The 15,712-nt window shown below is 36.4% G+C and overlaps 1 protein-coding gene across 1 annotated transcript in view; it reads left to right on the plus strand.

Annotated features, from left to right (window-relative positions):
• Positions 1–5,663: 5,663 nt before the first annotated feature.
• AQR (aquarius intron-binding spliceosomal factor) overlaps positions 5,664–15,712 on the plus strand; it is a 41,620-nt gene continuing 31,571 nt past the window's right edge. The window contains exons 1-10 of the mRNA XM_070940246.1: positions 5,664–5,787; positions 8,006–8,062; positions 8,465–8,505; positions 9,049–9,084; positions 10,431–10,551; positions 12,080–12,220; positions 12,775–12,843; positions 13,532–13,632; positions 14,404–14,480; positions 15,188–15,252. Of these exons, the coding sequence (XP_070796347.1) occupies positions 5,680–5,787; positions 8,006–8,062; positions 8,465–8,505; positions 9,049–9,084; positions 10,431–10,551; positions 12,080–12,220; positions 12,775–12,843; positions 13,532–13,632; positions 14,404–14,480; positions 15,188–15,252 (816 nt within the window). The 5' untranslated portion in view covers positions 5,664–5,679. The remainder of the gene's footprint in view (positions 5,788–8,005; positions 8,063–8,464; positions 8,506–9,048; positions 9,085–10,430; positions 10,552–12,079; positions 12,221–12,774; positions 12,844–13,531; positions 13,633–14,403; positions 14,481–15,187; positions 15,253–15,712) is intronic.

Below are 15,712 nucleotides of genomic sequence, written 5' to 3' on the forward strand. Positions count from 1 at the left end.
CAGTTTAAAATGATTAAATATTTTTGGCCGTAATTTAAAAACAACCCAATTTAAAATCAGTTTAAAATTTAACTCAAGCCAGCCCAGCTAGTTGAAATAAATAAGTTTTCCGGGCCCGACGAAAAGTCCGGAGGTTTGCAACGGGAGCGCATGCGCAAATCGTCCGTGATGACATCCAGCCAGGTGGCAGAGCCTCCCGCTGCCATTACTACCGGTTCGCAGGAGCAACCCATCACTGCTAGGGTTACAGCTCTATGAATACCCAGAGACTCATTTCAACTTAAATAACTTTTGCAGGAACCAATGATAGATTTAACCTATTTACAATAGCCATGATTGCCTCATAGCAGATCCCTGATGCAAGGGATGTTTCTCTAGCACTAGGCTGAGTTGAACAGTCCCAAATCCAAAATTCAATGCCACCAAAAGCTATCTTTCGGTTCCTTTTGGCCCCCTCTAATTACTATTGCTATAATTGCTATATTGCTATTGCTGAAAATCATGAATCATAACCACAAATTTGCCAACTACTTTTTAGCCCAGCATATTATACAAACATAGCCTTCATGGGTTTTTGATTCAGTTTATCATGCAAGCTCAAAATGTGTATCACTTTCATAAATCATGATTCAGTTAGCCAAAGGTAAACAAGCCATGCAAACACAAGCATATGTCCACACAGTACACATTTCCCCTCCTCACCTGCTGTTACTGAAATAAATTCTCATCTGATTGACTCCTCATGCCCAATTCTTAAAAGGGATGGTTTGAATTAGATTGATCCATATTGTTACAAGTACTGACTAAACTATTTAAAATCCCAGGATGTGTCATATAGTTATCTCATCAACTGTTACCAAAGGTTTACGTAGGTGACCTGAATGACTTTTTCCAGTCAGAAGTTGCAAAGGAATCTATTCTTTCATTGTTTTGACAGGTCTTTGAATTCTCCTATTTTTGTTTGTTCTTTTAATCCCAATGCCCTTCGCCCACTAAAATAAGTAAAGAAATGCTCTGTGTATTCAAAGTGCCCATAAATATTTTTAGCTATTTTACCCTTGCTAATTTAAATTCTTCTACAAATAAATTTGGGATGGCAGTGTACCCTGTGATATATGTTCAGCTACCTTGAACAAACCATTATTCAGAATCTCTGAAAACAAGGGGTTTTGACTTGATTTCCAGCATTGTCAAGCTAAAGAATAGTGAATTTGCACAGGCAGTAAATTTTATGCCTTGCAAATACATGCTGAGGACAGTCCTCGAGAGATGGGATTTCTGAATTTTTTCAATATGATTATCACAGGTTTAGGCTTGTAAATTACACCTACAGATTTTTCTGCTATCTTTGTTATTATGAATTTCCAACATCCAAGCTGAATGCCAATAGCATGTTTGTGACTTCCCAAGAATAAGGGAAGGCATATCAGGGGTTGCTTTTTATATATTTTATATTTATGTAGTCTATCTGCCTACTTATCTATTTATTTTTGTTACAAGAGCTTTTGCAGTCTATGAATGCAGTTGAGTTCTTATTAATCTAGTTAGCATAGATTAATAGAAGTCTTCCCCTGCATTGCTTTTCATTCTTTAATCATCTGCTTCCAAATAAAGTACTAGTTCTCTAATACTTCTCATTTCAGATGGCCAGTGGTATAAAAACAATGCTATTTCACTTCTTCTACTGAGAGATAAGTTAGATTCACATAGCATAAAACACCACAATGTGGCTCATTTTGTCTTGACTTAACATGTGAAGTGAATCCAAACACTTTGATTAACAGAACATAATTTGGTTTAATTTATTATGTGGCCCCAGCCAATTATACTATAGTCAACAAACTACAGTTAGGCAAACCGCAGCTTAAAATCATACATTCTGCTTCTGTGTCCTTCTGTAAGGAAATTTGAACTGACAGTGAGGTTTCTGAAAGTAATGTCAACTTAGGTTTCCAATAAATTTAATAATTTAGGTAAAAAAAAATCTATCGGATTAAAACAAAAAAGCAAACATAAGCATTTTAGGAAAAAATGTGAAATGCGTTTTAGAGTACTGCCTGTTAGGCCAACTCAAATTCAGTTACTAAAGGAGGAGACTTTGTCAAGTCTGATCTTTGGATAATCTTAAATGGAATGTAGGAGTTGACTGCAGACAGACATTCAAATTATGCTCTATCAGTTGCTGAAATGGTTTCTGATTGCTTCTAAGAGAGTAGAGAGGAATAAACAATTATTTATCTGACATTCATGAAAATATAAAATCTGTCTGCTCTTCAGAACCATCTCCATCCTTACATGAAATACATCAATTCCTCAAGAAGTAAGAAACAAAGTTTTCATATAAAACTTAAGATAATATGAGATGAAGTACACCTTTAAAAAAACCCAACAAATGCCACTTTGAGTGAATTTTTCTTGCAGTTTGAAAAGTTGAAATCTCAGGGTACAAAATCCAAGCTTCAGTTGACAAGTCTTGTATCACTATAAGATGCCATCGATAAATGTCTAATTTTAGTATCCAGAAAGTCCCAGAAATCAAAAGCAAATTGACTAGATAGAACATCAACTATTCCATGCTCTACAGAGCTTTCAAGAAAGCAGCAAGAGCTCACAATTGTTATCTTTTTTAAAAAATGAAATGTTTTAATGAAAAAAGAGTAGCCCTAAAATAGAAATTTCCAGGCTCTTAGAATTGCCTTTTTATCTTATCTCTTAGCCTCTAAAATTCTCACAATAGAGGTTGTAGAAAGTTAGCACCCACCCCTCTCCTAGAAGAATGAAATATTTTAGGAAATATTAAAAAGGCAGAATATATATTCTTGCACAGGAACAGGAAGTTCAAGTGCAAAGCCCAAGAGAAGATATAAAAACCCTCCACTCTCAACTCCATTTTGGTCAGCTGCTCAGAACACATGTGGTTCTGCTTTATCATTAAACCTCTTTCCAATCAGCCTCCAGCCTCCATTTTGTCTCCAGTGCCTTTCTCCCAGCTTGGAACTGAACCAGATGGATATTTCTTCCGACAAGGTGAACCTGTACTTACATCAGGTATGATCCCAGAACATTAATGATTGTACCAAAACATTGGCTGCCTTTTAATGTAATAAACAATCCAAATCTACCACGAAAGCATTAGAACCAGGTAAAAGGTTATTTCCACCGACTAATATGGCTTGTGAAGAATTAATTCTAATATAAAAATAATTATTGGATACCTAAATGTCTCCTTTATAAAAGTATATAATCATAATTTTAAGTATAATTCAAGAAATGCTTATTAATGGTTTATAAAGGGAGATATATAAATACTGAATTAGCTTCTTATTACTGTTTGAAGTATAATGGGATGCTAGTGAGACATATTTGAGAATGAGGCTTCCTGAGCATGGTGGGTGAATATGTACATTGTGCTAAACTATGTTTATTTTATCATGATTTATTATATACCAGTCATTCTCAGATTATACAAACGATTACTTGCATTATCTCAACTTTAAACAAAATTAGTTATTTTGGTGAAGAGGAAATAGCTGAGCATGGCAGAAATGTATTTTAACTAAATTAAAAGGTGCCTTCCACTTATTATCAGCATATCTCTATAACAAAGCCAGCACCTAGATAAATCTGGAGGAAGTTTGTGTATGTATGTGGTTTGAGAAAATGTGAACAAAATGGCATGTCTTTATTACACTACACAATCATTGACTACTACTCAATATTGCATTTAAAATACTGTAATGTGGATGACTGAAAAACATTGAATGCAAAACATTCGGAAGAAATTTTTAACTAATTCAATACCTGCTTTTACATCTTATGTCCAGCAGAGGGGAGCAGCTATCATCTCAGTTTATCATTTCACAATAAACTCATCTCAGTTTATCATTTCACAATAAACCTTTGAAGGTGATCAGAGGTAGCTAAAGAGTAACTACAGCAAACCCAGCATTTTCAGTATATATCAATCATTTTCTACAAAATAATCGTAACAGTATAACACAGTATGTTTATTCAGATGTTTATTGCCTTGCATTCTATTGAATTTATTGACCTTCTCTAATGCTAACAATTCTAGTTCTAATTACAATAGATCTACTGTAGAAAATAATACAGCAACATCTCTTTATATGAGCTGGACTGGCTCAGCTATGTAGTTATCTTGGCAGCAAGAGAGAAGTGGCAAGCTACTTTCAGATTTTCTCTGACTTCTCACTTTAACTTACAGCCATAGAATTTCCTAATACTACAGTGAATTCCAAGTACTAATCAGCTGTGATCTTTAGTTTTTTTTACAGCAGCCAAAAATTAACCTCAATTTTCAAACCTTGCTTTTAAAGCATGGGAATATCAGCCCCTTGAGTGGTATACAAACAAATGCAAGATTATTAACACTTGGTATATGAACATATCTGTCTTGAAGCATTATGACAGCAGTTTGCCATTGTCTTCTTCATTTTTCCCCCCCAAATTCCAATTTGTAACCCTGAGATTTTCTGATGATTTCCCACCCACCCCATACATTTTGCTTTGTGAGATCAGCCAGGATATATTAGGTCAGTGTATCTCGATCTCAGTTACTTTTAAGATGTGTGGACTTCATCTCCCAGAATTCCCCCGACAGCATGCTGGAATAACAGAATAAGAAGAGTTGGAAAGGACCTCCTTCTGGTCCCTTGCACAAGCAGGAGACCCCATATTATTCCAGACTAAATGTCCAATCTCTTCTTTAAAACCTCCAGTGTCGGAGTACCCACAAATTCCACTACTTAATTGTTCTCACTGTCAGGCAATTTTTCTTTAGTTTCAGGGCGATTGTCTCCTTGATAAATTTCCATCGGTAATTTCTTGTCCTGCCGTCATGTGCTTTGGAGAATAGGATGACCCCTTTTTCTTTGTGGCAGCCCCTCAGATATTTGATCACTGCTATCATGTCACCCCCCTAGCCCTTCTCTTTGCTAGACTAGACATACCTAGTTCCTGCAAATGTTTTTTTCATGTTTTAGCATCCATGCTCCCAATCATCTTTATTGCTCTTCTGTGCATTCTTTCTAGAGTCTCAACATCTTTTTTTGTATGTGTGTTGTGCTGACCAAAACTTGAATTCAGCATTCCAAGTCTGGTCTTACCAAAGCAGTGTAAAGTGACGCTAACACTTCACGTGCTCTGTTCCTCTATTGATGCATCCTAAATTCGTATTGGCTTTTTGGCAGCTGCTGCAGCACACTGGTGGCTTGGTTGGGAAATTCTTGAGAGTTGGAGGTCCACGCATTTTATAGTAGCTGAGGTTGAGAAACGCTGACCTAAGAGATGCTATCTAACTGGAATGCAGTAAAGGGAAAACCTTACAGCCTCTCCTACCCCTCCCCTATTTTTACTTAAAGGAGTCGCGTTATCGTAGCAAAAAATCCAGGGAGCGAAAGAAAAACGATAGAAAATACCATCCGCTCTTTCCCTCCTCCCTCCTATTTCCTATTGGTGGAGCGCGTGTTACGTAAAACGCTCCGCGAGCAAGTGGGAGTCGAAGAGCGGAAGTAATTCTGATACTCGGGGAATTGACGGGCAATTCCATTTGATGACGGGAGAGGGGGGGCGGGCCTAAGGGAAAAAAAAAACAATTTCCCTGTCGTGAACCCGGAAGAGGTTGACCCATACGAGTGGGGATTTTCGTGAGGGGGCATCATGGCTGCGCCGGTAGGATCTGCTCTGCAGCAACCGGAGTCTCTCCCTCCGCCCAAGAAGATCGTAGCCCCCACCGTGTCTCAGATTAACGCGGAGTTCGTGACGCAGGTAAAGGCCGCGGCCGGAGGAGGAGTTCTGCCCTGGAGCCCCGGACTGGGCTGGGGTTGGAAGGAGGGGGGTAGTTTTGCTTTGGTCGGAGCTTCTGCGAAACCTCTTCCTCCTGGCTTCCCTCATATCTGGAAGAAACGAGAAATTTCCTGACAGTTAGAACAATTAATCGGTGGAACAACTTGCCTCCAGAACTTGAAGTTTCTAAGAAGAGATTGGGCAACCATTTGTCTGAAATGGTATAGGATAGGATAGGGATGGTATTGGGATGGGATGGGATGGGATGGGATAGGGATAGGGATAGGGATAGGGATAGGAATTGGGATGGAATAGGAATAGGAATAGGATTGGGATGGGATAGGGATAGGGATAGGGATAGGGATAGGGATAGGAATAGGATTGGGATGGGATAGAGATAGGGATAGGATTGGGATGGGATAGGGATAGGATTGGGATAGCAATAGGATTGGGATGGGATAGGGATAGGGATAGGATTGGGATGAAATAGGGATAGGATTGGGATGGGATAGGGATAGGATTGGGATGGGATAGGGATAGGATTGGGATGGGATAGAGATAGGATTGGGCTGGGATTGGGATGAAATAGGAATAGGATTGGAATGGGATAGGGATGTGGATAGGATTGGGATGGGATAGGGATGTGGATAGGATTGGGATGGGATAGGGATGTGGATAGGATTGGGATGGGATGGGATAGGGATAGGAATAGAATTCTTTATTGGCTAAGTCTGATTAGATACACAAGGAATTTGCCTCCAATGCATAAGCTCTCAGTGTACATGCAACAATAGTGAAAGATCATTATTTAGTCATTATAAAAATGCATTCATCATAAAACATTAGTGATAGTCATGGATACTAAATAAGCAATCAACATAAATCATACTAGGATACTAAGTAGACAATATAAATCGTAAGAGCTTCCAGCCTGAGCGGGGTGGGAGTGGGGGTGGTTGGATTAGAAGACCTCCAAGATCCCTTCCACCTCTATTATTCTGTTATGTTATAAGCATAATAATTTCTCATATACCTTAATCCTGGGATCTTTTGTTCAGAGATTTTAATGCAGTTGTGTGTTGCAACACAGAACTGTGTTTGGGGATTTAGGATCAAATCAAAGGCTGACACATATTCTGTTATTCCATTTCTGGGTAAGCAACTTTGTGCAAAGCACAGAGAAGAAGTATAATACATTGTTAGTGGTTACAATTTTAGATATATGATTAGATTTGACCTCCTTGAATAAGAAAGGAACAAAAACATGCTCTTACACACAGCTTAGTTTTGCTTCTATTGATAAACATTCATTCATAGATTATATACCCAGTTCCCTGACCATTGCTAAAATCCCTTGCTATTGCATTCTTGACATCCGGCTTTTTAAAAACATCTTGGGGAAAAGAGAGTCCACCACTTCTTGAGGCAAGCTGTTTCATTTTTTTTTTAAAGATTTAGTTGTTAGAAAATTATTTCTGGTTCTAATTTAAACCCGTTGTTTCCTACATCCTTTGGAACAAATCTGAACAAGCCGACCTTATAGCTGACAATCCTTTGGATACCTGGGAAGAACTTTCATAACTCCTAGGAATCTTCTCTCCAGTTGTCATGCCAGATTACTTATCAAATGAAAATTACAGTTAGTCCTCGAGTTACGACCACAATTGAGGCCAAAATTTATGTTGCTGTGTGAAATATTTGTTAAGGGTGTTTGCCCATTTTTTGCCACCATTAAGTGAATCATTACATTTGTTAAGTTAGTAACGTGGTTGTTAAGTGAATTTGGTTTCCCCATTGACTATGTTTGTCAGAAGGTTACAAAAGCTGATCAGATTACTCTGGGACACTGCAGCTGTCATAAATATGAACCAGTTGCCAAGCAACTGAATTTCAATCATGTGACCATGGGGATTTTTGCAACGGTCGTAAGTGAAGTGAAAAACAGTCATAAGTCACTTTTTTAAAAAACTTGTATGGTCACTAAATGAACTATTGTAAATTGAGGACGACCTGTATATGCCCCAAAATGTGAAATGCAAACTAGCCCAAGAGTGAGTTACTAGATTAAACTATCTAATATGTCTTCATTTTTCTAATACACTTTTAATCTCACATAACAGTATACATTTAACATTGTAAATGCAGCACCTATAGTGTATATGAATAGTATAACTGAATGATGTAACCTTTTATTTTGCAGCTGGCAAATAAATATTGGGCACCGCATGTCAAGAAAAAGCTGCCATTTGAGTCAAGGGTAACTGTTTAAATATAATACTTCGTAATTTGTTCTTAACTTGACAATAGATACCAAAAATAAAAAATGTTGTTTAATTTGATAAAGAGCAATAATATCAATCTATTTTTTGTAGTTTATATCTTTACTGTAAAACAATATTGATGTTACTCTTAAAATTACCTAGCAAAAATTTTCATTTTGAAAGTTTTTTAATTACCATACTTTTTTATATTCTAGATGCATTTTATTTTTAGCAAGACATTTGCAAAATTTCTGTAGTAATAGAAAACTTAATTGTAATAACAGTGCTGGATGATTTATTGCTTATTTAGTTCCTTGCAAATACAGATTACTGGAAAAAGGGAAATACATAAGACAATCATTTTACTATACATTTTAATTTTTTTTCTTATTTTTTAGGTTATTGAAGATGTGTATGGAAAAGAAATTGTTAAGTCAAAGTATGTACTATATACTTATGAATAACTGCCAAACTGCTTATTTTATAGATATATTTTATGGATTTTAAGTAATGACGGCATAGTAAAAAAATGACTTGATGTGAGCTTTTTTCTTCTATAAATTGTACCGCTTGGGTAGTTTTAGTCACTGGAATAAATAAAGTAGTAATCCAAATCAGGCCTTTATGAAGCATATTTGTATAAAAAATCTATTATTATACATCCTTAGATGCCCTTGTAATTGGTCAAGATAGCATAACAAACTATATTGCAAGGGGTTTCTCCAGGTTTAGGATAAAGGTACCAGTCTTTTGAGCAGGAATTGTGTACATTGCCTAGTTATTTACATTCAAAAATAAATAAATTTCCCTCCCACCAAATGTTGCTCATATCACAGCTCTAGGCAGCAGAACTCATAATGAGTGATATAAAAGTTGCAATTTAGAAATATTTGGAGACCCTTAGGTTTATACATGCCTGGTTTAGGCTGAGATATTCCTCTTTACTGATTTTGAAGTGACAATTTTTTTTTATTGATTTCAGATTTGCTATTAGAAAAATAATGCTTCTAGAATTTAGGTAAGTTTTTTGTACAGAAAATAAATTTAAAGTATGAACTGATTATAGAATGAGTTGATACTAGCTCCAAATCTGATGATAGTTGGTCTTTTATAGCATAGTAGTTTGTTATGAATTCCTGAATGAAATTTTCTTAAACTATTTACTCTTTCGCACAGGAGGTGTGCACGAAGGGAATAGGAGGGTTGTGTGAATTTATGGGTTTGATTCCAAAATTATGCTTCAGAATGTACAGCAGAGAAAACTTAACACCTCCTTTTAAAGTTTGCTTGTTAAACAATTGCAAAAGATGATTACATGATCCCAGGAAACTGCAACCATTATAAATGTGAGTCAGTTGTCAAGCATCTGAATGTAAATCACGTGACTATGAGTATGCTGCAATGGTCATAAGTGAAAAGTGGTCATAAGTCACTTTTTCAATGCCATTGTAACGTTGAGCGATCATTAAGCAAACTGTTGTAGGTTTGTAGGTTGAGGACTACACACACACACACACACACTTATGTTCTGGTATCAACATTGTTTAAAAATACTGGTGTACCATATGTATTACTTTGCATTTACCCATAATATAAAGTCCTGACGGATGTGCATCAGTATCTGAATACATTTATGAAACCACTTAATTTGAAGTGTTTGTAACTTCTGAATATGGTCCCTTTTTGGATCTGTATTTTGGAGTCCAGGGAGCGTTGTTTATATATGTGCTTTTTTGTTTGTTTTTGTTTAATATGTTTAATATTTGCATAATATGACTTTCATAAAACTGTATGTCTGTTACTGAGGCAGCAAATGTTTGTTTCACTGTAATAAATTGGTGGTGTACTTGTTTTTTTATTGCTATGTAGTCAATTTGAAGTAATGTTCAAATGCATATAATGCCTGTACCAATACAGTAGAACCTCTGGTCACGAACGCTTCTGACCATGACCAAATCGGGTTCCGACCAAAACATTCACAATATTTTTTTTTTCGCAGCCAATTTCCCCTTTCTCGCCATTTTTTTGTAAGCGCCAAATTTCCAAAATTTAGGTTCGGGTCACGACCAAATCGAGTTGCGACCAAAGTTATGGAACGAATTATCGTCGTGACCAGAGGTTCTACTGTATATGTAGAATGTCTCTATACATTTAATGAATGGAAATTTCAAGAAGACTAGTGTTTTTGCCTTGTATTGTTCCAATTGTCACAAATAAGTTTGCTGCAATAAGTTGTGTTGGAAGATAACACTGAAAGCTAGTTACAAGACTTATAGAAAAGTTTTCATAAACAATTGCACTGCTGATCTCCTGATTAGTGACATACAAGACAGATGGTCATTATTTTCTCCCCCTTCATTTCAGTCAGTACCTGGAAAATTACTTATGGGTGAATTATGCTCCTGAATTGTCTAGCAAAGCTTATTTGATGTCCATCTGTTGTATGGTGAATGAAAAGTTCAGAGAAAATGTTCCAGCTTGGGAGGTAATAAACTTCTGTCAAAGCAAGCAGAAACTTTGATTCTTAATTTTCATGTTTCTTGTTAAGAGTTATCAAATGTTAGAGTATACAATACATTGATCATTCCTTATCTGAAGTCACCTGCCTATATTTTACTATATTTTACATTGCATAATACCTATTGATAGTTTAAAAGTTTTGCAGGGGAAGCAGAGTCAATGTGAAAAGTATTGTTTTGGCAGCTGAATGCATTTTTTATGCATTACTACTTTTTTAAAAAGCTAGAATTTAATGGAAAATTTATCCTGTAAAATAAAGTAATATGTTTGTATATAGCATATCTATATGTGTGTTATGTATGTGTACACTTTTGAAAGCAGCAGCAAAATTTCATTTTTAATGTGTGCCAGAGTGCCCACAGGGGAAAAAATGACAAATCTTATTATTATAAGGTTACAGCGTGGGAAATGAAAAGCAGCTTCACCCTTCTTCAACTTTATGTAATTGAACTGATACGTGCTTCCATGTTCGCTCAAAGGGAATTTCTTCTAAGCATGTGCAGAGGATCTGGGAAAGTCCTCAGATTGGCTTAACTTTTGGCGGGCCCAGCCAGCTTGAGCTTTGAGGAGTGGTACTTCATGTGGCTTTGCCATAAATGAAGCCCTCGTTTGAATGATTTGCATAGGTTACAGACAGAAAGTAGATAAGTACTAAAATAAAACAGTTTAGGAGCCATTCTTGATTCCTCTGCAAGTTGCTTCCCAGCTTTCTTTCTCTTGTAGTCTGATGGAATAGATGTTGAAAGATGGCAGTGGAGGGAAAGGGAAACCATGGGGGGGGGAGGGGTTGACCTTTCAATGGAATCCCGCTACACTTACTTTTCCTTTTTACTTGTTGCAGGCTGAGAGGATGCTTGTGGGCAACTATTAGTTGACCAGCCTCACCTATTAGGGTGAGGTTGGTAATAACCTAATCTATTAGGGACCAACCTCAATAAAGTTGAATGTCTTAGTGAATTAACTGTGTCCTTTATCTCTTAATCTTCCGATTCAGTGTTAAATACAGAGGTTAAGGAATTGGTCCACATTATTGGCCCAATTCCTTGAACATCGTCCTCAGATTTCCACATAGGCAGGACAATTAAGATTATCCATTTATGTGCATTTGAAGCTCTCCTTATAACAAGTTCCCAACTGTCTATGCCAGGGGTGTCAAAGTCACATTGTCATGGCAGCATCCCGTGACGTATTGGGACTTTCCCCCCCTTCACTAAATCTGGGTGTGGGCGTGGCCAGCGCGTGACACATCCGGCCCCCAGGCTGCGAGTTTGACAGTCCTGGTCTATGCAAACCTTATATTTCAGCATATGAGAAGCATGCTCTAATCTTTCAGTAAAATTATAGCATTTAGGAATGAGAGTCTTTGTATTTATATAGTACCTGAATATGAAAGTGGGGACAGAACTTGTATTTGTCTCAAGGTCTTTATTTTCCCAAATATTGTTTCATCTGAACTTACTGACAATCTGCTTCTACTTCTGTTTTTTGGTTAGACATTCAAGAAAAAGCCACAGCAGTTTCCATTCTTTTTCAAACGTGTGCTGGTGGCTTCCTTGGCAGAGAAAGATAGTGAAATCACTCTGCAAGAGCAGACCATACTCTTGCTGTTCCTTGATCATTGTTTCAACAGTTTGGTAAGTTTATTTTTCAGATATTGTTACAATTAATAATACTTTTAGCATACAGTGAAAAAGTGCCTACTGCAATACCAATTCACTATAACATCTTTCTTTGTTAGCATTGCTAGCCTGCTTTGTTGCCTTCTTAAAATAAAAACAATACAAACAAATCTACTCCCCCTCCAAAATTTTGCACTACAAGAAAGTTTAAAGAAATACTTTGAGGCATTAAAGTAAAGATGCTACTCGAGTGGTCAAAGAGAGGTTATGGAGATAACATAAAACCTAGAGCTTGGAAGCAAATCAAGAATAGTAGAAAGTAGCTGTTTAAGTACCTGCTCAGAATATTAACTTTGAATCATAATACATTTTTGGGGGATTTCAGTTCATGAAATTGTGCTTTCTTACTCTTCAATTAAAAGCTATTCTCATGAATCAGAAAGGAAATAAGTGCAACAAGGCAGAATGAATAACCATACTTTAGAAATACAGCCTGTTTTATAGTATCCTATATGATGCATCTAAATCTGTATAAACTCCCAAATTCCTTTCTAATTTTTTTTTGACAGGAAGTGGACTTGATCAGAGAGCAAATCCAGCAACTCATCTCCCTCCCAATGTGGATGGGACTGCAGCCTGTAAGTTGTCTAAGATAAATGATTCAAAGATCTCAGAACCTTGTGGTATAGATATAGATGTTTATATTTATGATTATAGTGAATATAGAGACAGATAAAAATTCTGTTTTTAGGAGTTTTTTCTTTCATTCAGTTGTCTCCAATTCTTGGACATTACCTGGACAAATTTCTGCTGTTTTCTTGACAAGGTTTTTCAGAAGTTGTTTACCATTGCCTGCTTCCTAGGGCATAGAGAAATGAGTAGCTCAAGGTCACCCAGCTGACTTTGTGCCAAGGCAGGACTAGAACTCAGACTCCCAGTTTCAAGGCTTATGCCTTAACCACCATAGTTATTTATTTGTATTATCAATTAAGCTTTTATATACAATGAACAGTAATGTTTATTGCATGCTAAATGATTTTCAGTGCCCTTTTGCAGCTTATCCCACCTTCCCACTCATGTCTGCCAAGAAACGCAAGCAAAGTTAAATTTCATTGGCTGTATTAACATACTGTATGTAATCATGATTTAGGTTTGTTCACACTTTGTGTGAAACTGTAAGCCATAAGGTTGGTTTAGCTTGTATTTTGGTGGGCAAACAAGTCCCTTTGCCATATTTATTTTTAAATGAAAATAGGAGCATAATAAGTAAATGTAAATGCTGCGGTACTGATATTCTGAAGAATTAAATAAATCCCTCAATTTTAGGCACGTCTACAACTTGAATTGAAAAAGACACCAAAACTTAAAAAATTTTGGAATTTGATTGTGAAGAATGATGACAAAATGGATGAAAAGACCCGATTACAGTAAGTTTAATAATAACCCTACCACTGTTGTTTAATAGTAGTTCTTGAGCTTAGCTGGAAACTCATTTTTAAGCCATGTTATAAGAAGTTGGGAATTGGGCAGGCTATAATACCATATCTAGCTAGTATTAGAAGGCAAAAGCATACAATATGTTCCATGGCCTAGCTTCTTGTAGCAAAGCCAATTTGCAATTTATCTGTCTGCCCCCTCGCTCCCTCCCTCCCTCCTACCCCTCTCTCTCCCCCCACCCATCTTATACCAAACTCCCAATAACCTGTGGTGTATCCATTTAGCAAAATACTTTTTCCTAAGTAGTTATTCAGTAGAAGAACATAGAAATATGTAATGATTTGGAACTTCTTTTGAAAAAGTGAGAAGAATAGACACTGAAATTTTTCTCTCTTGCCATTCCCTTCAAAATGAAAAATGAAATTTGAGAAAACATTTTCCTTGAGATGAGCCTGAAATTTTATAGCTTTTTTTATGTTGAAACATGATGCAGCTGTCCATATGTATGTCTTGAATAACTCAGTGGTGTTAGTGTAATGTTGAACATATTACATTAGTTTATAATGTACTGGAGTTTACTAATGAAAAAAATTCCTTGCTGAATTTAGTCTGTTTAGTTTAGAAAAAATACAAATATTTTAGAATGTTTAAAAAGGTAAACATTCAAGTTGAATGCTTGATGATGAGATAGGGGGCATGCCAATTTCAAATGGCTGCTTATGCAGAGTTCCACTGGTTTTTCTTTTGTGTGTATATTGCAGGACATATCAGGAAAGGAGATTCCTTTCACAGCTTATCCAAAAATTTATCTCTGTATTAAAGTCAATATCCATTTCAGGTAAGTAGTTGATATGCGCAAGTACTCCCTTCCCTTTAATGTGTGGCTTAATGGGCTAAGGCATAAGATTTAAAGAAACATTCTTCTAAGATCAGTTCTTGCCCATGTAGTCTTCCGTAATGGAGAAAGAATCCCAAATAGAAGAAAATTCCAAGCTTTAATATTTATTTGTTTGTCTTGAGCTCCTCTTTCCCTAATTCTTGTAGCTGCTCTCTCGAATGGAGGGAGCGGAGCAAGATTATTGAGAGGTCTTTATTCAGTGCACTCTTACCTTCAACTTTTCTACTTGGGATTGCTACAATGTCAAGAGTTCTCTGGATGAAATTTTGGCTCTACTCCCAAGCTAGTGCTCTCCACGTCTTTTGGGACAATGACTTTCCTAATTTTCAGCCAATTTGACTGAAAGCCTCTGGATTTTTACATGTAAGGTTGCTATCTTTATAGAGTAAGGAGATAGCAAAAGCATTTAGACTTATATACTGCCCCATAGTGCTTTACAGCGTACTCTGGGCATTTTACAATGTCAGCATTTTGCCCCCAACAATCTGGATCCTCATTTTACTGACCTCAGAAGGATGGAAGGCTGAGTCAATCTTGAGCCCTGTTAGGATTGAACTGTGGGCAGAATTTGCCTGCAATGCTGCATTCTAATCACAATCCCACCAAGTTCCTTGAGATAATGTATAATTGTCTGTGTTTTCTTATAGATGCCCTCTGTATGGATAAAGTGCGCTATTGTGAAAGGTTTATTGAATTCATGATTGATTTAGAGGTAAAACAATTATAAGACAAATGCTAGTTCTTTTACAGAATCATCTAGGCTATAGTAAGAGCTTATTCAATGGCAGTAGCTTTTTGAATAGACTTTCAAGCTGTTTGTGTGCATTGTTCATTCTAGTATTGTGAGAAGGGGAAAAAAAATCCTCTCAACCTATTGTGGAATATATGCAATTTCACATTTTTTATAAATTACAGTAAGTATGCTTTAGCATTTTGTCCTTTTTGAAATTTGGTAATCAAACCATGCTGCTTTTAAAGATAGGTTAAGGATTAGAGGGATAATATAACAAACACACCCAAATCCATCGTCACCTCCCAATATATGGCACATAATTTTATTACGTGTATTTCATGAAAAAGACTTTTTAATATTGGTCTTAAATTATGATTGCTAATGTTAATATTTGCTACATTTTCTTGGTTTTCTTTACTGTTGCTTTAAATGCTGAAAA

Source organism: Pituophis catenifer, unplaced genomic scaffold, assembly GCF_029215685.1.
Source record: "Pituophis catenifer annectens isolate HBS135680 unplaced genomic scaffold, rPitCat1.0.hap2 SCAF_1, whole genome shotgun sequence".
NCBI classification, from domain to species: Eukaryota; Metazoa; Chordata; class Lepidosauria; order Squamata; family Colubridae; genus Pituophis; species Pituophis catenifer.